At 43.3% G+C, this 23,554-nt stretch overlaps 1 protein-coding gene across 1 annotated transcript in view; it reads left to right on the top strand.

Annotated features, from left to right (window-relative positions):
* Positions 1 to 23,554, top strand: part of frk (fyn-related Src family tyrosine kinase) — a 51,693-nt gene that overhangs the window by 23,756 nt on the left and 4,383 nt on the right. Inside the window, exons 3-6 of the mRNA XM_057822533.1 lie at positions 3,356 to 3,519; positions 3,629 to 3,797; positions 10,197 to 10,355; positions 19,288 to 19,469. Of these exons, the coding sequence (XP_057678516.1) occupies positions 3,356 to 3,519; positions 3,629 to 3,797; positions 10,197 to 10,355; positions 19,288 to 19,469 (674 nt within the window). The remainder of the gene's footprint in view (positions 1 to 3,355; positions 3,520 to 3,628; positions 3,798 to 10,196; positions 10,356 to 19,287; positions 19,470 to 23,554) is intronic.

The following is a 23,554-nucleotide window of genomic DNA, read 5'->3' as shown; positions in this document are numbered from 1 at the left end:
CGAGTGTACAGTGGTATGAAAAAGCATCTGAAACTTTGGGAATTTCTCACATTTCTGCATAAAATCACCATCAAATGTGATCTGAAAAAGTATCTGGACAAAACAGTCCAGCTAGACCCAACACTGCCACAAGAGGGCAGTGTATCCTCCCTCATTAAACAAAATACAATGCTTTTGGACTTTTTAGACAGTTATTTTGAGATTTTAAAGGGTTAATTTAGACTTATGCTGAAGTTCTGTTTACGTCGCGAGTGTACAGTGGTATGAAAAAGCATCTGAAACTTTGGGAATTTCTCACATTTCTGCATAAAATCACCATCAAATGTGATCTGATCTTTGTCAAAATCACACGGATGAAATTAGTGTCTGCTTTAACTAAAACCACCCAAACTGGTTTTCATATATTAATGAGGATAGCATGCAAACATTGGCACAAGGGGGGTAAAATAAGTGAACCCTCTGCCTAATGAGACTGAAAGAGCAATTAAAACCAATTTTTACCAAACGTTTTAAGTCAGGTGTGTGCCCAATCACTTTCAAGGTGCCCTGCCCACTATAAAACACACAAGAAATTGTCTGATGTGCATCATGGCTCTGTCAAAAGAGATGTCTGAAGACTTGCGATCAAGGATTGTTGATTTGTATAAAGCTGGGAAAGGATATAAAACCATCTCTAAAATCTGGATGTTCATCAGCCGACAGTCAGAGAGGTTGTCTACAAATGGAGAGAGTTTGGCACTGTTGCTTCTCTCCCAAGGAGTGGCCATCCACTAAAGATGATGCCAATAGTTCAGCGCAAAATAGTCAGAGGTAAAAAAAGAACCCTAGAGTCTGCTAAAGACTTACAGAAATCACTGGCACAGTCCAATATCTGTCTGCACACATCAGCTATATGTAAAACTATGGCCAAGAATGGTGTTCATGGAAGGACGCTACGGAGGAAGCCACTGCTCTCCCAAAAAAATACTGTTGCTCGTTTAATGTTCACAAAAAGGCACTTGGACACTCCACAGACGTTTTGGCAAAATATTTTGTAGACTGATGAAACTAAAGTTGAATTGTTTGGGTGTAAAACACAACATCATGTGTGGAGGAAAAATGGAAGAGCTCACCAAAATCAACACCGTGAAGCCTGGTGGAGGGAGCATCATGATTTGGGGCTGTTTTGCTACCTCGGGGCTTGGACAACTTGCACTCATTAATGGGAGAATGAATTCAAAAGTTTATCAGGATGTTTTGCAGGAAAACCTGAGGTTGTCCGTCAGACAGTTGAAGCTAAAAAGAGGATGGATGCTGCAACAAGACAATGATCCAAAATGCAGAAGTAAATCAACTTCAGAATGGTTTCAGAAGAACAAAATACACGTTCTGGACTGACCAAGTCTAAGTTCAGACTTGAACTCCATTAAGATGCTGTGGCATGACCTAATGACAGCAATTCATGCCAGACATCCCAGGAATCTGACTGAATTACAGCAGTTTTATGGAGAAGAATGGGCCAAGATTAGTCCTGATCGATGTGCCAGACTGATATGCAGCTAAAGGAAGCTTCTGGTTGAAGTTATTTCTGCCAAAGGGGGGCCAACAAAATATTAAATGTGATGGTTCACTTACTTATTTTTCCCCCTTCTTTCATTATTTGCATACTATCCTCATTAAAATATGAAAACCTATAAATGTTTGGGTGGTTTTAGTTCAAGCAGACACTTTTTTCCTCTGTGTGATTTTGACAAAGATCATATCACATTTGATGGTGATTTTATGCAGAAATGTGAGAAACTCCAAAAGGTTCAGATGCTTTTTCATACCACTGGAGTTACAAACCTTTGGTTATAACTCTGCTTGAAGGTGTGCCACAATTCCATTGTTTCACACCACTAGACACATTAGTCGAGAGTATCGTGATTTGTTTCATATATACTTTACACGTCTAGGTAAGTGAAAACAAAAACCTATATCAAGCTGGACCAATTCTAGCAGTCTAGTCTCTAGTAACCTTCTCTTTCTTGAGTGTTTTTTTTTTCCGGGTGCTTGGGGTTTCAGAAACATGTCGTCTTGTAGTATAACATTAGGTGGGTATTGAGATACTGATAATAAATCAGCAGGAGTAATATGGTTGCATGCGTTTGCAAGCAAGTGTGTTCAAAGTGTGTTTACGCCCCATGGAGAGCAACGGCTGGCTGCATAGACTGTAAGGTTGTCTTTGATCGGGATAGTGTAACGTCATCAAAATACAGAAACAATGGGAATCTTTGTGAAATGCTTTGAAGGCTTCGTTTTCTTTCCTGTTGATGCCTTTTTCCCAGAAAGATCTACTTTTGTCTTCCAAAACGTTTTGGCAAACTCCAGCCTGGCTTTTTTATGTCTCTAGGTCAAAAGTGGCGTCTTACTGGGTATCTTACCATAGAGTCCCTTTTCATTCAGATGCCGGCTGATAGTACGGGTTGACACCGTTGTACCCTCGGACTGCGGGACCGCTTGAACTTGTTTGGATGTTAGTCGAGGTTCTTTATCCACCGTCCGCACAATCTCTCGTTGAAATCTCTCGTCAATTTTCCTTTTCTGTCCACATCTAGGGAGGTTAGCCGCAGTGCCATGGGCTTTACACTTATTGATGACACTGCGCACGGTAGACGAAGGAACATTCTGGTCTTTGGAGATGGACTTTGTAGCCTTGAGATTGCCCATGCTTCCTCACAAATTTGCTTCTCAAGTCCTCAGACAGTTCTTTGGTCTTCTTTTTTCCATGATCAATGTGGTACAAGTACACAGGGCAGAGGTTTAGTCAACTTTAATCCGTTTTAACTTGCTACACGTGTGATTTAGTTATTGCCACCGCCTGTAATGTGCCACAGGTAAGTAACAGGTTCTGTTAATTACACAAATTAGTGAAGCATCACATGATTTTTCAAAGGGCGCCAATACTTTTTTGGAGTTTTGTGTAAAATGATAATTTTTTTGTTCATTCATTTGTGTTTCTTCATTGCGAGCAAAATAAATGAAGACATTACTGCCAAAGCATTTGTAATTGCAATCATTTTCTGGGATAAATTGAGCATTATCTGACAGAATTGCAGGAGTGCTAATACTTTTGGCCAGCAGGGTATGTCCGGGCCATTTATATTGACGTGTCCTGACATATTCCATAGTTCCTACACGATTCATACTCTATGACAAGTGTCATCAGGTCTGCACTGTAGTATTTTAGGTGTGTGTGTGCATACTTGCGTAACACTAAATGAATTGCTAGACGTGATCATACAAACATGTTCAGCTCATTAAAATGTATTACGTGAAAACTAGACATGTGTACAGTACGTACAGTACATGATTTTTTTATTATTTTTTTCCCCAGTGTTGGACAATGGGAGGGTGAAGCATTATAAATTAAGGAAAAACGAACATGGTCTTTACTATGTCTCAATGACCAAAGTTTTTGAAACATTAAAGAAGTTAGTGAGTCACTATTCCACCCAAGCTGATGGACTCTGTGTACGTCTGAGCGAACCATGCAAAAAGGTACACATTTTTGGTTGTAACAATGTTCCGGACACATTTGTCCATGTTCAGGTTTTCTCAAAAAATGACACACTGCATAAACCCATAATTAATGTTCCTGTTTGTGCAGATTGAGGCTCCACAAACTAATGGTCTGTCCTATAACACTGTGGACCAATGGGAGATTGACCGCAATTCTATTAAGCTGCTCCATAAACTTGGAGCGGGTCAGTTTGGAGAAGTTTACGAGGGCATATGGAATGACACCACAGCAGTTGCAGTGAAGACCCTTAAACCTGGTATGGATCTGCATATCTTTCATTTTATGGTGTAGTATCATCACAGTATTCAATCACACGGCGCAATCATTGAGATATTTGTAAGAACACTCCTAGTTAGAGGTCGAGCGATATTGGATTTTCAAATGCTGATGCTTTCCAGCTGATTGCTGATATCCAAAGGCGATTTTGTAAGCTGAAATTTGAGGCTGATAGTTTGTTTTTCTTGGACTCTCAGAGCTTTTTTCGATGAAATTCTTTTGAATAAATGCTTAAATATCTGAATTCCTTATCGATATGGACATAAAACTGTCGATTCTTGGTTAAAAGCAAAAAAAAAAATCTGTGCAGTTAACATTTATTTTATGTAAATATGTCCTAGTACAATGCTAGTCTGTCAGTAAATATAGCTAGCGGCCGCCTTATGTAAACAGAGCTTTTTCAGTGAAAATTCTCATAGATAAATGCTTAAATCCCCAAATTCTTTATTGATATGGACGTAAAACAGTCTCGATTCATCGCTGACGACTTGACACTGAATGTTTTGTGCTCGTGCCTTATATACTGTTCTCAGTTGTTCTTTGTGACATATCAAAGAGTACACAGTCTTTGCGATGGAGGGTTTGTGATGCATGAGTGTAATGCAATATACTGGCAATATGCCGGTACATGACAGAACCCCCCTCTCAAAGGACGGCTCCAGAAGTCCCAAGAATTGAGGCCACCAAGGGCTACTAATCCACTGACCCGTCAGAGTCCATGGCCTCCTCCACTGAGGGAATTGGCTCAATCTCCTCCTCGCCAGTGAAGGAATCAACTATCGATGGCACAGGGTCGGGTTCAGAGTCCGATGCAGGCATGGGCTGAGAGCAAACCGCTCTAGGTCAACCCCGCCGGACGAATGGCTGGTCTGGATGGAGGCGGTGGAAGTCTGATATGAGGGTCCGATCTACAATCCGCCCAGCTGGGACCCACATTCTCTCATCAGGACCATATCCCTCCCAGTCCACCAGATATTGTTGGCCCGTGCTCCGTCGGCGTGACTTTAGCAGGCGGCGAACTGTGTAGAAAGGACCCCGTTCCACCAGGCGAGGAGGGGGGGGGGGTGGTGCTGCATTCAGGACCAGAGGGCTTTCATGGACTGGCTTTAGTTTGGAGACATGGAAGGTTGGGTGAAACTTCATAGACCTGGGTAGTTTGAGTCCGACAGCTGATGGGCTGATGACCTTCTCGATGGGAAACAAACCGACGAACCTGGGTGCCAGTTTACGTGATTCCGGACCCTGGTCAGATACGACATCCCTTGGTAGTCCGTGAATTCGGAACACCTGCTCCATAACCCCCTGTGCTGTCTTTTTAGCATTGGGCAATCTTGGCAGCGGGATGAAGTGGGCCATCTTGCTGAACCTGTCCACAACCGTGAGGGTGACAGTGATTCGTTCAGAAGGAGGAAGTCCGGTGACGGTCCATTGATATATGGGACCAGGGTCGATTGGGGACTGGCAGGGGTTGGAGCAAGCTGGCAGGGGAACGGCTGGTGGTCTTGTCCTGGCTACAGGTGGGGCAGGCTTTCACGAAATCTTGGACGTCTGTTCTCAATGATGGCCACCAGAATCGCTGGGAGAGCAGGTGGATGGTGCGTGTGACACCAGGGTGACAGGCCAGGTGGGGGTTTGTGGCCCTACTCGATCAACTGGGACCTGTGCTATCAAACCAACAAATGCAGTACTTCTTTTTATGATTATATACACTCAGCAAGAACAATGCGCTATTTTCAAGAAATTAAACCCACCAGGGTGTCACGACAAGATGTAAACAAGTGACAGTTTAATAGAATGCTTGCCATCCTAAAGCAAACGTGAATGCTACGCTAACGCAACGATTTACATTTAGGATCACTTGGTAAACCCCTTAAAAGGCTCAACCATGCAAGAGTTAAAAAATCTGGCAATATTTACAAAAAGGGCTAACCTTAAGCTTCCTGTAGTAGGGTCCTTTGGGGTCCTACCGTTAATCAGCGGCGGCCACAGTTTCCCATAAAGATACCTGATCAAAATTCTTTATCAGTTTATTTCTTTGTTCATCGCTTGATGGCCAATGTTGGGGGAAAAAAGTCTATATCAGTCGACCTCGACTCATTGTATTGCAAGAAAGTTGATGGTACTAAAGGTGTGACAAGATATCAAAATGGTGATATATTGTGATACTTTGCATCCCAAAAGGTTATCAATATGCTCCCGTCAAGAATTGATAAAACAGTGACACCTTTTTAAAACAATTTAACATAAAAGGAATCAACAGATTGCTACCGAAATCTTCCACGAGAATAGTGTCTATGTTAGCTCGTTGGCTACCATTGACAACGGTAGACATCCAATTGATTTTGACTCCATTTTGACTATGTAAATTGGATTGGACGTCTTGCGCCGTCAATGGCACTGAAACCAGAGCATTCACAACCAGTCTTCCCAGTTTTTGGGGGGAATTTACAGGTCACCTCCTGTTGATTTTGAATTACTTCCTATTTATTTGGGGACATTCCCGGGTAAATTACTGTGCATTAACCCATAATCAAGTGCCCCAACTTGGGACTCCCAGTGTTCTGCTGGGGGAATTTCTGCTGGGGGAATTTCTGCTGGGAACTTCTCCCTTGTCCCGGGGAGGTGGGGGACATTGAGTCCGAGAGGGCCATGTTCCGCGCCTCCATTGTTGAGGATCGGAGCTGTGGCCATAAGCTGTTTGGTGCCTGTTGTGGCGGCAATCCCCGAACATGCTGGTGGACACCACCGGTATGGGATGCCATCAAGCTGAAGAAAGAGGCCTTCCGGGCCTTTTTGGCTTGTGGGACTCCAAACGCAGCTAACAGGTACCGGCTGCCAAGCGGAATACAGCTCCTGCGGTCGTTGACATGGTAGGAGTTCAGCGAGGCCGTGGAAAACGACTTTTGGACAGCTTCAACGAAATTCTGGTCCACCATCCCGTGTCTCGGAAGGAAAGCAGTGCACCATCAACACTGTGTATAGGGAAGATTGGGGACAGCTGACCTTGACTCGGGACGTCGTAAGTCGGTTGGGAGAATACTTTGAAGACCTCCTCAGTTCTACCGACATGCCTTCCTTTGAGAAGTCTGGGGACTCTGAGGTGGGCTTTCCTATCTCTGGGGTCGAAGTCACTATGGTGGTTGGAAAGCTCGTCGGTGTCAAGGCCCTGGGGGTGGATGAGATTTGCCCGGAGTTCCCAAAGGCTCTGGATATTGTGGGGCTGTCGTGGCTGACACGCCTCTACAACTTTGCAGGGACAGTGCCTCTGAATTGTCAACCAGTCTACATGTGTTTTGTGGATTTGGGGAAAGCGCGCCACTGTGTCCCTTGGGGAGTCCTGTGGGTGGGCTGCTTCGGGAGTACAGGGTATCAAGCCCCTGGTAAGGGTGATTCAGTGACTGTATGACCGGTGCCAGAGTTTGGTCCGCATTGACCAATCAGTAAGTCTAATTCGTTCCCAATGAGGGTTGGACTCCACCAAGGTTGCCCTTTGTCACAGATTCTTTTATGGACAAAATTTCCAGGCGCAACTGAAGCGTTAGGTGGTCCAGTTTGGTGCCCTCAAAATTGCGTCTCTCCTTTTTGCAGATGATATGGTGCTGTCAAGCCATGATCTCTCGAACTCTCACTGGAGCGTTTCGCAGCCGAGTGTGAAGCGGTCAGGATGAAAATCAACACCGCCAAATCAGAGACCATGGTCCTCAGACGGAAAAGGGTGGCGTGACCTCTCCCGGTCGGGTGTGAGATTCTGTCAAGTTCAAGTATCTTAGGGTTTTGTTCACGAGTGAGGGTAGGAGGGAGAAGGAGATCGACAGGCGGATCGGTGCAGCGCAGTGATGTGCACTGGTCCATTGTGGTGAAGGAGCTGAGCCAAAAGGTGACGCGCTCCATTTACCAGTTAATCTACGTTCCTACCCCTACCTATGGTTACAAGCTATGAGTCGTGACTGAAAGAGCAAGAACCTGGATACATGCGGCCGAAATGAGTTTCCTCCTCAGGGTGTCCTGGCTCTACCTTAGAGATAGGGTGAGAATCTCGGTCATCCGGAAGGGACTCGGGGTTGAGCAACTATTCCTCCATGTTGAGAAGAGGCAGCTGTTTTATTGTATCACATTGGAGTATGTCCTACTCCCATGTGATATATTAAACCTGTTCAGACCACTCAAATTTCCAGTGTCTGTATCAAGCAGCAGAACAGGACAGGTTGAAAAAAAAACAAAAAACCAGAGCCAGCTGAGGTGGCTCAGGCATCTGGTTCGGATGCCTCCTGGACGCGTCCCTGGAGAGGTGTTCCGGGCATGTCCCACCGGCGCGAGGCTCTAGGGACGACCCTGGACACGCTGGAAAGACTTTCTCTCAGCTGGCTTGGGAACGCCTTGGGATACCGCCGGAGGAGCTGGTTGAAGTGGCTGGGGAGGGGGAAGTTTGGGCTTTCCTGTTAAAGCTGCTGTCCCCGCGACACTACCCTGGATTAAGCGGTAAATAATGGATGGATGGATCGATAAACCAAAATCAACAGGAAGTAACTAAGTAAATGTGCCAAAAAACAGTAGAACGTGACTGAAAATCAACAGGAACAACAGGAAAATCTACCTGAAAGGCATCAAAATTAACTCATTTGCTGGTATTGATGGTCATAGACGTACAATCAATTTGAAGTGGGTGTTCATTCGCTGGCGTCACTGAAATTCACAGCAGAAGGATGAAAAGAGCCTTTTTTCCTGCATATCGTGAGTTAATCATTATGCAGAACCATGTAACGCAAATCGTATTGTATCATCAGGTACCCAGGGGTTCCCACACCACATACTGGTGCAGAAAGGCGCATGCAGGACAACTTCCATGTTTTTTTTCTTGCTGGTCGATTTAATTTTCAAAAGGCTTTTCCCACAGGTGATTATACTAACGACATATTCAAATCATCACAGTATATCACAGTGCACTTCCTTCCCCATCAAATGTTTTTAATAGTATAACTCCAAAATGTTATTATTGCTGAAGAAATAATCAGGTGGTTTTTTTTTTTTTGCAATGACAAAACTGTCCTTTTGGGAAATGTACTGTTCATTTTGCAGTAAATGGGGGTGCTGCAAGTCACATCAACACTCAAAATAAATATCTCAAGGCCCCCCATTTACTGCAAAATGGACCCAAAAGGGTGCCATTCGTTTGTGCTACGCTTAAGAAAGTTATTGAGAAACTCCTCTATTATTGAGTTAGTATGTTCCATCAGCCGCTTTATTTGGGAAACTGATTGCCAGTGACACAGTCACTCGAAGTTTATATGTCAATATCTGTGAAACGATAGCAACACAAACAAATTTTACAGCTTAAACGAATGGCTGCATTTCGGGTCAATTTTGCAATAAATGGGGGGCTGCATGGCGTCATCACTCGAAATTAATACAGTATCCCAAAAACGATAGCAGCACAAACGATTGACACAATTTTTCGCCATTTTTAATCAAAATAGTGGGCAGTTGACCTCGGACTGACCAATAAAAGAATTGTTAATATCTCAAAAACAATAGCGGCACACACCAAAAAAATTCTGCACAAATGAATGACATAATTTTTCCATAAATTTGCATCTGATGGGGGGGGTCAACTTCACAGAGGTTTCCTTGTTTACTCATTGGCTGCTATTGACGGTGCCATTTTGACTGGGAGAGAGCAAATTAACTAATATGACTGCACACATTAAACTGAGCCAAGTGCAATAGTGCACGCATTTGATCACAGATCACAAAATTATGGGTTTACGGCACCAATGTCAAAAAAAGCATGTGATTCTGTATGTATGGTATAAATGAGCTCCAACGTCCCTGTCAGGCAGAACACCCTCGCAGTCCGGATTGGATGATGTTCAACTGCTCATGACTAAAGAACAAAAATATTAGAAACAAACCTTTTGTTTTAGATGATGAAAGATGGGAATCTACTGGTAATCTTTTTTTTGTAAATCCTTTATTCATGTAGCCATAGAAGCCACATTCATGGTGATTGAAAGAGGGGATGTCTTGTGGAAAAATGGCTGGGAGTGAATGAATTAAATAAATCAAAACATAAAAATTCTGTAGGTCTGAACATTTGGCAAAATCTATAAGGAATATTGAATCCATTCCAAATCTGTTACTGTAGACATGATTAGTAAATTTAGGTTTAGGGAGGAAATGAATTAAATCGACCAGTCAAATTGTAGGTTGCTGACTCAAAAAATTACTCATGGTCGCTATAAAGATTTTGAGCTGTATCTGTTTTAAAACCTCACTGTCAATACAAACCGGAATTCATGCCATTGCCAATTTGTTTTTTGTTTTGAATTTTATAATCTGTAACTAAGCGTTAACTTTTTGCTTTTTGGTTTGTCTTTCCAAGGTACCATGGATGCCAACGACTTTCTCAGAGAGGCTCAAATCATGAAGCGACTGAGGCATGCCAAGTTAATCCAACTTTATGCCGTCTGCACCATGGAAGAGCCCTTCTATATTATAACAGAACTGATGAAGAATGGCAGCTTGTTGGAATACCTCCAAAGTAAATGATTTTATTTAATTCTATTTTCAAGACAGTGCATGATTTGATTGAATTGTTTTTATTGCATTATATGAAATAATTGTGGTAAAGTGAATGCAGTTCTATAAATACTGTATTGTTTTTTTCCTTTGTGAGAACGCATTTCGTATAATACTTATGGAATTATAAAGTTACAGTACAGCACAAGTCCATTCAGACCTTCAGACTGCACCTAAAGGCTGCACTGAAATTTTAACATGTTGCGAATAGGTTTTTCATCCATTCACACAGGGCATCATTGTTTTCCCCATTATAATTATTTCTATTTTATTTTTTGGCAAGCATCCACTTCAGGCTTCAGTTAATTTGCAGCTATTGTTACTGATAACATAGGAATGAACACAGTTCATTTACTGCTGTGGTTCGTAAGATAATTTGATGTTTCGTGTTGGCAACACAAAGTCAACACGCTTAAAATGATAATTTAATGCCACCAAGTAAAAATAAGTTGGAATGAAGCCCTGCCAAATTTACTGTGTATGTCCTTTAACCTTTATAACGTTTTGACTTTCCTTTATGAACAAAATAGAGTATGTATACAATCTGTATTGATTACAAGACAAACGTATTGTAGAGAAAAAAATGGAGTGAGTACCACTCGGGTTAGGTGACTATCCGGTAATTGCAAAAGTGACCAAAAATAAATAATAAAGAGAGCATCTGGTGGATTGGCCTGTACCCATGGGGCCTAGCCGGGCACAGCCCGAAAAGGCAACGTGGGTCTCCCTTCCCATGGGCTCACCACTTGTAGGAGTGGCAAAAGGGGCAAGGTGCGTAGGGAGTTGGGTGGCAGCCAAAGGCCTTGGTGGTCCGACAACCAGCGACAGAAGCTAACTCTTGGGACATGGAATGGCAAGGACTGAGCCCGAGCTGGTGTGTGAGGCAGAGAAGTTCTGACTAGATATAGTCGGACTCTCCTCCACTCACAGTTTGGGTTTTGGTACCAATCCTCTTTTGTTTGGACTCTCTTCCACTCTGGAGTTGCCCATGGTGAGAGGAACCGAGCAGGTGTGGGCATAGTTATTGCACCCTTGGCGCATGTATGTTGGAGTTTACCCCAGTAGACGAGAGCGTAGCCTCCCTCCCTCCTTCGGGTGAGGCAACGGTTCCTGATTGTTGTTTGTGCTCATGCACCAAACAGCAGCTCAGAGTACCCATCCTTTTTGAAATCCTTGGAGGGTGTGATGGAGAGTGTTCCTTTTGGACTCCCTCGTTCTCCTGGGGGACTTCAACGCTAACGTGGGCAATGACAGTGAGACCTGGTGGGGCGTGATTGGGAGGAACGCCCCCCATCTGGCGGAAAGCGCTTCAACACCCGGCAGAACATTGAGTCCGAGTAGGCCATGTTCCGCACTTCCATTGTTGAGGCGGCCAATCAGAGCTGTGGCCGTAAGGTGGTTGGTGCCTGCCGTGGCGGCAATCCCCGAGGCCGCTGGTGGACACCAGCGGTAAGTGATGCCGTCAAGCTGAAGGAGGCTTACCGGGCCTTTTTGGCCTGTTGGACTCCGGAGGAAGCTGACAGGTACAGGCTGGCCAAGCGGACTACAACTTCGGCGGTCGCCAAGCCAAAAACTGACATGGGAGGAGTTTGGCGAGGTCATGGAAAACAACTTCCGGACTGCTGCGAGGAAATTCTTTTCCACCATCCGGCGTCTGAGGAGAGGAAAGCAGTGCACCATTAACACTGTGTAAAGTGGAGATTGAGTACTGCTGATCTTGACTCGGGATGTCGTGAGTCAGTGGGGAGAATACTTCAAAGACCTCATTTCCACTGACACGCCTTTGAGGAAGCACAATCTGGGGACTCCAGGTTGGCATCTCCTATCTCTGGGGTCGAAGTCACTGAGGTGGTTGGCAAGCGGAGTTCTTAAAGGCTTTGGATGTTGTGGGGCTGTCGTGGCTAACATGCCTCTGCAACATCGTGTGGACATCGGGGACAGTGCCTCTGGATTGGCAGACCGGGGTGGTGGTCCCGCTTTTTAAGAAGGGAGGGTGGGGGGTACAGAAGGATGTGTTCCAATTATAGAGGGATCAGACTCCTCAGCCTCCCTGGTAAAGTGTTTTCAGGGGTGCTGGAGAGGAGGGTCCGTCGGGAAGTTGAATATTAGATTCAGGAGGATCAGTGGGGTTTTTGTCCAGGCCGTGGAACAGTGGACCAGCTCTACACCTTCGGCAGGGTCCTCGAGATTGCATGGGAGTTCGCCCAACCAGTCTACATGTGTTTTGTAGACCTGGAGACGGCGTTCGACCGTGTGCCTCGATCCTGTGGTGGGTGCTTTGGGAGTACGGATTACCGAGCCCCTTGGTAAGGGCTGTTCAGCGTTGAGGGTGTCCTGTTTGGCGGCCTCAGCATTGCACTTCTGCTTTTTGCAGATGTGGTGCTGTTGGCTTCATCAAGCCATGACCTCCAACTCTCACTGGAGCGGTTAGCAGTCGAGTGTGAAGCGGTTGGGATGAACAACAGCACCTCCAAATCCGAAACCATGGGTCTCAGTCAGAAAAGGGTGGCATGCCCTCTCCGGGTCGGGGATGAGAACCTGCCCCAAGTGGAGGAGTTCAAGTATCTTGGCGTCTTGTTCACGAGTAGGAAGGAGCGGGAGATCGACAGGCGGATCGGTGCAGTGTCTGCATTAATGCCCCATTCTGTTGTTGTGAAGATGTAGCTGAGCCGAAAGGTGAAGCTCTCGATTTACAAGTCGATCGACATTCCTACCTTCACCTATGGCCACGAGCTGTGGGTCGGACCGAAGAACAAGATCCCAGATACAAGCGGCCGAAATGAGTTTCCTCTGCAGGGTGTCTGAGCTCTTCCTTAGAGATAGGGTGAGAAGCTCGTTCATCTGGGAGGGATTTTGCATAGAGTCACTACTCCTCCGCGTTGAGAGAAGCCGGCTGAGGTGGCTCGGGCATCTGGTTTGAAAGCCTCCTGGACGCCTACCTGGAGAGGGGTTCCGGGCATGTCCCACCGGCGGGAGCCCCCGGGTACGACCCAGGACACGCTGGAGAGACTCTCTCTCAGCTGACCTGGGAACGCCTTGGGATCCTGCTGGAGGAGCTGGTAGAAGTGGCTGGGGAAAGTGAAGTCTGGGGTTCCTTACATAAGCTGCTGCTTCTGCGACCAGACCCCAAATTAAGTGGAAGATGATTGATGGATGGAATTAATGACTTCACAAGAAAGGGAGGACAATCTGGGATACTTATATTTGATTGGCTAAAATAGTACCAGCATTGATAAAAATGTCTGTGCAAATTTCACACTACTAATGCTTAAAAAACTAATTTCTATTTATTTTTGTCACTATTACACAATTGAAAATTTAACTTCTATGTTTTTTAAATTATTTATACAAGATTCCACTGGTGTGATTCCCAATGATAAATGTACAGTATTTGTCCCTTTAAGGCAGGGGGAGTAATTGGGTTTTTAAATAATGAGCATATTAGACTTTCTCTGTGTGTCCTTGCATAATTGAGTTATTGCCAATAACCCGGTTATACAAGCATTATTAGGTACATGCAAATATAGCGACTGTATTCTTCTGTGTATTTAAATTAATAAATTCTTTGTGTTTTTCCAACATATTGCACGAGGCCAGTTAAGATTTTCACATTTGAACGTGAGGCTACCTTTTAACTTTTTCCTTGCCATGTAAAAATCCATCAACCAGAATCTAGATCAGGGGCAGAAATTTAGGTGGGCTCCTTTGGTAGGGGGCCAGTTTTCGGGTGTAAAGGGGGCACGGGTGGACTCCTAGAATAAATTATGATGATGTGTGGAGCTTCATTTTCCGCGTAATTTGGAATTAACCCTTTAAGTACCACAAAAATAACGATCCAAAAAGTCCAAAAGTATTGTACTTTAATGGTGGAGGATACATTGCCCTCTGGTGGCACCATTGGGTCTGGCTTGACTGTCGCCTTCTTTGACAGAAGCAGGCTCAGACACCAGACATTGATGAAGGATAGCTGCGCGCTGGTTCGGCCCACAAAAGGCTGCAAGTTATTTCAGCTAATATATTTGTGTATGCATTTGTAATTACGTTTACAGCTACAGTTTGTGGAGTTACGTATGAGCAATTTGCTATGATAATTGTAAATACGTTAGCATTAGTAGCACTTAAGCTAGTGGACTTTTGTCAAGCGAATTAGGCTAAATTAATTTACTAATTTTACATATTGATCAGCCAAGATGGACGTTTGAACACCAGTTTTTTGTCAAGTGTTTTCTTGTTGAAATGCATGTTGTTTTTAACATGAGTCTATGTATGTGTGTCAGAAGTGAAGAACGTAAAAAGCACAATTCCCTTGTTTGGTGTCTGTAAAGCTGAACGACATCACGTTTGGTGAGGACAGAGCACGTCATATTAAAGTGAAGTAAAAAACATACTGTGAGGTACAATAAGGTACTGTTTAGGCGTCTAAAAAAAGTAAAGACTAGAGACAAAATGGCGGACGAGACTCTGGCATCGTAAAGTCAATTGCGCAAGTCGAGTACATCGTAACCCGGGGACTACCTCTATATAAGAGTGTTTCAATTTCTTACTCTCTCATATATTTACGTATATATAAAAGCAGGTGTATGTATTTAAAATGGGGATGGGTGAAGAAGAGTCATGGAGGTTTAGTACAGTATGTGGGCAATCCTGACCTACTTTACATTGGCATTTCTCATTTCAGTGACCGAGCAAAGTTTACAGCTGTTGAACTATAAACCAAGATAGCAGTAGTCAATGTTTAAGCACAAGCACCAGCCAGCTTTGATTAACTAAATACGTTGTTCTCTTGGAACCCCTCTTCCCCCTTCCTCTTTTCAGCTGTGCCATGGCCAGGCTGCTACTGTGTTTCCTAATAGTAGAAGCCAATAAACGTTTATTGACAGTCTCAGTCCAAAAGCAGTATAAATCCTGGTAGGAAAAAAGACGGGCTGTTTTTGTACTGATTTTGTCCCTTACGATCAAGGAATGCAAACGTCAGATTTGTCGGTTATGAGATTATCTGAGGTGTTGTCATGATGAAAGCCACCAATTTTAAATTTTATGATTTAATATTAATAACCAAAACATGTTGAGAATTCGTTTTGGCAACGAAAATATGTGTGGAAAAAAGCAAACGCTTCCTGGGTCATGGCTTTGAAATGAGACATGAAATGGAATGTAGCCAATCAAGAAGCCATCTGACTGAGGAACAAAGAACCCGGTGTAAATAAGTACATGTTTTATCTGAAACAAGTTTGCTCGCCTAAAGAATGAACGACCAGCTCATGGAATAGTTATGTCTGCTTCTACATCCATGCCCCCCCCCCACTAAATCTTTTTGGGAATTTGAGATTTTTCCTTTAAACAAAAAAGTCCAGAGAACAACATTAGTCATTTGTCCTCAATATTGCATCTTGTTCATACTAGCATAGGTGTGTAATGTATTTCCAATTGTAGTTTGTTCTTCTCTATCTGTTCCTTTCCCCCTCTGTCCCCCCGTAACCCTTTCCTGCTTGCTGCTTTCTCCTAATAAACAAAACAGAACGAACAACCACAATGGAAGTATATCAAACTCCCATGTGACACATTATAACTGTTCAGACCATAAGGACACTAAGGCTAGGTTCATAATGCACAAATTCCGATTTTTCTTCATATCTGATTTTTAGCGTGGACATTCACAGTAGAGCCTAGTTCGGGCCTAAAAAATCCAGCCCGACCCGACACGGCCCGCTGGTATTGAGGCCCGACCCGGCCCGAGCTCGATCACTTAACTAGATTTGCAGGCCCGAGCCCGAAAAACCCGATTTTTTTTTTTTTTTTTTTTTTTTTTTTTTTTTTTGAGTGACGCGGAAAAAACGCAGCAGCAGCAATTTATTTTCATTTCTTCGAGTTGGCAGAAAAAAACGCAAGTTTTCTTAATGTTTAAATAATCTACATATTTTTTTTAGAATTATCAAAGCATTCACACAACGAAATAACGCTGGGAAAGTTTGTTAAACATATTTCTGAGTGTGTGGGATATTGTTCTCACATGGACGCGCCTCTCTGACAAGGAGAGGGAACAGGAGAGGGCGGCGCCTCGGCCGTGCAGCGGGAGGACAAGAAGAAAAAGCGGCCGGCGCCACGGCGTTCGTGCACACGCACAAGCAAAAGCGCAATACAGAGAGCATGCTCTCCATTTTATTTATTTATTTATTTATTTATTTTTTGGGGGGGAGTGACGCGGAAAAAACGCAGCAGCAGCAATTTATTTTCATTTCTTCGAGTTGGCAGAAAAAAACGCAAGTTTTCTTAATGTTTAAATAATCTACATATTTTTTTTAGAATTATCAAAGCATTCACACAACGAAATAACGCTGGGAAAGTTTGTTAAACATATTTCTGAGTGTGTGGGCTATTGTTCTCACATGGACGCGCCTCTCTGACAAGGAGAGGGCGGCGCCTCAGCAGTGCAGTGGGAGGACAAGAAGAAAAAGCGGCCGGCGCCACGGCGTTCGTGCACACGCACAAGCAAAAGCGCAATACAGAGAGCATGCTCTCCATTTTTTTTTTTTTTTTTTTTTTTTTTTTTAAATAATTTATTAGTCCGGCATGGCGGCCCGACCCGACCTGACCCGAACGTGAATGCTTAAATTGTGGGCCCGACCCGACCCGGGTCGGGTTCGGGTTCGGGCACAAAATCTAACCTCTAATTCACAGTACCGTTTTCCATTGAGTCTGTAAATGTAGTTCGCGTGCACACTAACTTGCAGTTTGACACGCGCTGGGGGGCGGTGGCACGTCCCCTCATCCCTTCCCTGAAGGCTGGTTAATGGGGCGCGGATGATCCGTGTTGACCACCCTGGATCCCAAGGGGATGACGGCGGCTTCCTTGCTGGAGCAGCGAGAGGAGGGATGAGCTGCGCTGGCACACCTCTCTCCTGAAAAGCATGGGAGAGGCCGTGGCCCCCGTGCAGCAATCTCACTTGTCTGCAGGACTATCACACGTCTGATGGGATTCACGCATGACTGGGTGCAATTAGACAAGTCACACGCGCAATTACAGAAACTATCAGTGCCAGGATCAGCGATCAGGGAGCATTGAATAGGATGTCAACATATCCACACGTCCAAGCAATTCACATAATACCGTTATTTTTCGGACTCCAAGTCGCACCTGAGTATAAGTCGCACCAGCCATAAAATGCCAAACAAAGAGAAAAAAAAAACATAAGTCGCACCGGAGTATAAGTCTCATTTTGGGGGGAAATTTACTTGATAAAATCCAACACGTAGATATGTCATCTTGAAAGGCAATTTAATATAAAAATACAATAGAGAACAACATGCTGAATAAGTGTACACTGTACAGTGCATGAACAACGAAATGCGAATACTGTATACTCCCAAATGACGATGCTGGACGTCCGTATAATTTGCTGAATCAATTTCATCCTCGATACCAAACAGGTTCGCATCAACGTAAATAAATGATAATTAGGTGCTGCTACAGCAATGATACAAACGGTTAGCATGGGTTCGCTAGCATTAGCACATTGTTCAGACAACCACACAACTGGCTATGTCTGATCGCGGGTGGAAAACACAACAACAACAACAGAAAAGATGATACACACAGGCCTCTGTAGAGATATTTTACAAGCATAAACAATGAACGTAGGTTCGCAGCCGTGTTTCTCTCTCGCCAACTAGCCCACTCACGCAGAGCTGCGTAGTTGTCAGTCTTCTTCTGGCGTGTGAGCGCTCTTCTTCAGGTAAACAAGTGCGAATGCGCCCCCACGTGGGCGTGAAAACGCCACAAACTAAAAGCATGCATTTCCATATAAAAAAGTCAATAATACAATTGAATACACATTGCCAAAGGCAGAACGCGAACGTGGCCATAGCTATTGAGTTATTCAGATAACTATAGCATAAAGAACATGCTAACAAGTTTACCAAACCATCAGTGTCACTCCAAAACACCAGAATAACATGTGAAATGATATCATAATGTATTAATAATTTCACACATAAGTCGCTCCTGAGTATAAGTCGCACCCCCCGCCAAACTATTAAAAAAAAACTGCGACTTATTGTCCGAAAAATATGGTAGGCTACTGGGTGGTGCTTTTACCTAAGAATCGACTATACGTCCATATCTATAAAGAATTCTGGGATTTAAGTAATTATTCACAACAGTTTTCAACGGAAAATGCTATTTTCTTTACATATGGCGGCCGCTAATTTCCTTACTGACTAGCCTCATAGTTTGCATTATTACGTAAAATAAAAGCCACCTACAAGGTTTTTACGTCCATATCTATAAAGAATTCAGGGATTCAAGCATTTATTCACAAGAATTTTCAGCGGCAAAAGCTTTGTGTTTCCACTCGGTCAGCTTTAACGGAGATGCGCCCCCTATGAATCCGGCCCGCGCCCCGTGTCCTGTCAATTCATTATAAAGCCTTTGTGTAGGCGTTGAATGTATTTCTTGATGTTGTTCGTTCTTCCCTTCTGTCTCTCTCCTTTTCTATATTTTTCTTCCTCTCCCCCCATAACCTCTTCATGCTCGCTGCATTCTCCTAAAAAATGAAACACAGTAACCACAAAGGGAGTACATAATACTCTCATGTGATACATTAAAACTGTTCAGACCAATAGGACACTCAGACTTCCATTCTCTGCGCAAGCAGCTAAAAAGGACAGGTTTAAAAAAAAAAATAAAAAAAAAAAAAAAGAGAGAGAGAGCCCAAGTGGGCAGCAACCTGCCCAATCTGGCAACATTGCTTGTGCACCTAAAATTTCATAATGGAGCTCCTATTATGAGCTGAGCTCACGATATAACTTTTTTTTCCTATAGCCCTGGTTTATAAAAGCCCTCCATGCTTTCACCCAATGACTTGAACATCTTTTATTGCTCTAAATAATTTCAGAGGACAAGGGTGACAAACTCCAGCTCTCCGACCAGATTGAGATGGGTGCGCAGGTGGCATCTGGTATGGCTTTTCTGGAGTTGCAGAACTATATTCACAGAGATCTTGCTGCAAGAAATGTGCTAGTAGGAGAGAACAACATCTGCAAGGTGGCAGATTTTGGTCTTGCCCGGGTCTTTCAGGTATGTCTTGCATGTATACACCGTGTACACTGTCTAATGAGAATCTCTCACGTTGGGCCTCTGTGATGGGTGGTATCCCTGCATGATCCCTGGGTGCTTGAGGGTGTTTGGGTGACTGTGGGGTGTGCAAGGTGATGGGAGGGTGTGGGCACTCTCACTCCACCTCACTAGCAGCAGCTCGTCGGGTGATCTATGGCAGGGGTCATCAACCGGCAGCTCCGAAACCACATGCCGCCAGTCGAACATTCTGATGTAGCTCAGTTTTATATTATTCAAACCTACTTTGGCGCTTGCGAGATTTAACAAACTTTGACTTCCCTTTTGTAGGCAGATCAAGTCATGCTCAGTGTCTTGTGTGTTTGTGGACAGAACACTTACGCAGGTGTACCTACAAACCTTCCAAGTGGCAATCGTGACTTAACATAGTGGGTGAATTCATGACCTGTGTGAGTGTTCTGTGAATACGAGTGTGTAAAATGTTTGCTTGTATTCTGCTAACTAAAAGAAGGCTAAACGCCTTTGCTCAGTCAAATATGCACCTTGTAATATATATGGAGGAAAACATTCAGGTGGCTTGAAGTTCCGCTCTGAGACCCCCAATTTTGCCAAATTTTCAAAATGATCATATATGCATGTGTATCATTGGAAAGCTTAAAGTGGTCCTCTAGTTTTAAGACAAGTAATTCTTAAAAGATACATCTTAGTATGAGTTATAATAATTTGACATTAAATCCCTCTTAATGTTTTCGTTTTAATAAAATTTGTAAAATTATTTTAACTGATTGTTCACCATGGTTGTTGACGTCGCAGTGCTGTGACGTCACAAATCCCGCTGCCGGACTTCGGCGTGTCATTCATTAGCAACATCTCGTCAGTTCGTCCCTTCCAATTTGAACCAGAGCGGAAAAGTGAAGAGCAGGACAGCACTGTCGGTCGTTCACAAGACGAGCAGCAAAGGCGAAATGCAGAGCAAGAAATACCTGATGAGGCAAGAGTTGGGCTAAACTTCTGGTGTACTTGCGGCAAGTGCACCTCGATGACAACGGAGCGAGAGAGCGTATGTTGTCGAGAACTCAGGTTTTTGTCAGCAGATCTTCAAGGTGAGTTATTGCGTCATCAAACTCATTCCAATATAATTGTGTAGATTGTTAGCATCCAGAGCTGTCGTATGCTTTACATACAGTACAGGCCAAAACACATTGGCATTCGTGCCTTTTTATTTTCTTGACCATTGACATTATAAACTCTCACTGAAGGCAATAAAACTATGAATGTGTGGCGAGCTAGGGAAGGATGCGGAGTATCAAACCACGGAGCTAATCCGCGTTGTTTTATTGACATTTAGGCTGCAAGAAATAGCAATGTCTGTCTGGCATGCGACCCGTGGAAGGTAACAGTTATTTCCAGCTGTTCCCTTCACAAAGTACCCCCCCCAACCAAACAACGTGCCAACATAATTTCCGCCGGTGAATTCTGTTATAACTTGCTACAAATGCACACGTGTGTATTGTGTACTTAGAAAAAAAGGTGAAATAACTAAAAACGTGTAATATTCTAGTATCTTCAAAGTAGCCACCCTTTTCTCTGATTACTGTTTGGCACTCTTGCTATTCTCGCGATGAGCTTTCAGAGGGAGTCCCCTAAAATGGATTTTGACTTCACATGTATGCCATTCCGGCGATGAGAATTTATTGCTTTATCAATGGGGTTGGGACATTTGTGTTGCATTGAATGAATTGCATTGGACGTGCTTTGATCAGTTTGAGTGGCAGCATCACTCATATTAGCTGAATACTGAACACACACTGCCTGATGAACTGACAGTAGAGGTGAATTATTAGCTTCCTCTGTGACTAGCGGTACGCCCGAAGGTTCGCCTCCCGCTGTAGCGACAGGAGCGGCTTGGGTGCTTAAGAGGGCGGCCAGAGTGTCTCGTCCGTCTCGCTTCATTGCGCGCATTTCACTCGATATCCGAGCAGGCTGAGGCTTCTTGTGCGGGAAAATAGTTGCAACAGCATTTGGTTTTAGTCTGCGCTTATATCTAGCCGCTCCGGTGAGATCTTTCATTAGTTGTCCTCTACTAAAATCCTCAAACGCGGTAGGAGAAAAATGGCGACAACAAAGCCTTGGTTGTTTGGGAAGATTTGCTTGTCTACAGGCATTTTCCCAAACCTATAACTCTTCTTGTCAACAGGAAATTTGTGGAGACTCGCATCACTCTCCTTGTTTCCATTTGACTCGAAATTGCATCCATAAGCAGCACATCGTGGCATTTTACTTCGCGAGTTAAGCCAGTAATACACAGTTGTTGTACACACGCTACACGATTGGAAAAATATCATCTACGTCATCACTCCGCGCCCGCAGAACATGGCGCCAACTATCGGTCAAAATATGCACTAAATATTATAAAATATTTCCATTGATTTAACATTTTATGTGTTTCTAACGACATATTTTAATACAAGAGAACAATTGTGATTTATTAGAGCCTACATGTCTTTAAAATCGAGGATCACTTTAAAATATCTATTTACTGCTGGAAGGAAATTTTGAGCAGGAGGGCATTTAAAAAATAATAATAATAAATAAATAATTTAAACCCTAACGTCAGGTGAGAGCATGAGAGAGCATGATTTTAACGAGATATTATCGCGTACTTATTTCGATCCAAAAACTTGGTGTAGCATTTATCACAGAGTCTCAAGACACAGCTGTGAATGGCCACAGCCGAACTTCTTGGTGATTTTATGGGTGAAACTAATATAACAACGGTCGCAATGCAGAAATCGCAGACATCAAGGAGTAGTCGAGATTTTCTTTTTCAAATATTTACCCTTTTGAACATCTTTTTTCATATTTTCTTTGTTTGGATCAATTATTTAAAATATCGGGGAAAATGTGACACTAACATAAAAAAATACAATTAAGCGGTTTATGAGGTGACACTCTTTTTTCAATGTGACGTCATTTAAAAGTTTAAAATATGCGAGTGAATAATTTTATAAAGTTTTTTTTATATTAGACATCAAATAATGATTCTAAGCTAAAAATGACAAACATTTCGAATAATAAAAATAATTACTGACCTTATATTGATGGCTGGGTTGTAACAAAAGCGGTTGCGCAGTGTCTGTAAATGGGGGTGTCCAGGGTAAAAGGGACAGATTAAAAATGGCTCGACGGCTTATGCGCCATGAAACTGCTATGGCCACATATAGACATACTGTTCTATCAAACACAACAGTTCTTTTGGCTTAAAATACAGCAGTTTATTTTAAGGAGGGGTGCAAGAGCAGAAACTTTTTCAGCCTTGTCTGTGTTTTCCATATAATATATATACATATGTGTGCGTGTACAGGTAGTCCCAGGTTACGAACGAGTTCCGTTCCGACGCTGGCGACGTAACCCGAATTTCCGCATAAGTCGGAATTAACCCTTTAAGTACCCCTAAATACCCTCTAAATCTCAAAATAAGTATCCAAAAACATCGATTCTACGTTATTGTACTGTCCTCGCCAAGACGTTGGAGCTAAGTGTTAGCTGGACCGCGAGCTAAACTCCAAAAAGATGATGTTAGACGATGTGGTTTGCTGACTTTATTCAGCTGCTCATGACATCAACCCTTGCAGAATGAAATGATTCATCTTCAATAACAGCAATTCAAAGTTGTGTTTGTAACTAGCTGCTGATAAAGCAATAACAATCAACACAAATGATTAACATGTATCAGAGTCCACACATCATCAAAAACAATCATATAAACTCGCCCTCATTCAACCACAATTGAAAGCGCGGAATAAACAGTACAAAAGTTCGAAAGCAACAAATATGCACGCATGCTTGCAGCTGTAATCTTTCCCCCCTCTCTCTCACTCAGCTGCACGACTTCTTCGTGTGGGCAAATACACTCTTCTTCATGTGCGTAAATATGTTCTTCATGTGTACATGCGCTCTCACTTGCGTGCAGCAGTATTACCTACTCTACGTTTCCTGCTCAAAAATAAAAGCATGCGTCACAAAACAAAAGTCAACATTATTTAAAAAAAAAAAAAAAAAAACGAGACAAAGTGGCGGACGACACT

This window comes from Corythoichthys intestinalis, chromosome 19 (assembly GCF_030265065.1).
Source record: "Corythoichthys intestinalis isolate RoL2023-P3 chromosome 19, ASM3026506v1, whole genome shotgun sequence".
In the NCBI taxonomy this organism is placed as follows: domain Eukaryota; kingdom Metazoa; phylum Chordata; class Actinopteri; order Syngnathiformes; family Syngnathidae; genus Corythoichthys; species Corythoichthys intestinalis.
This window is presented reverse-complemented; position numbering and strand designations above follow the sequence as displayed.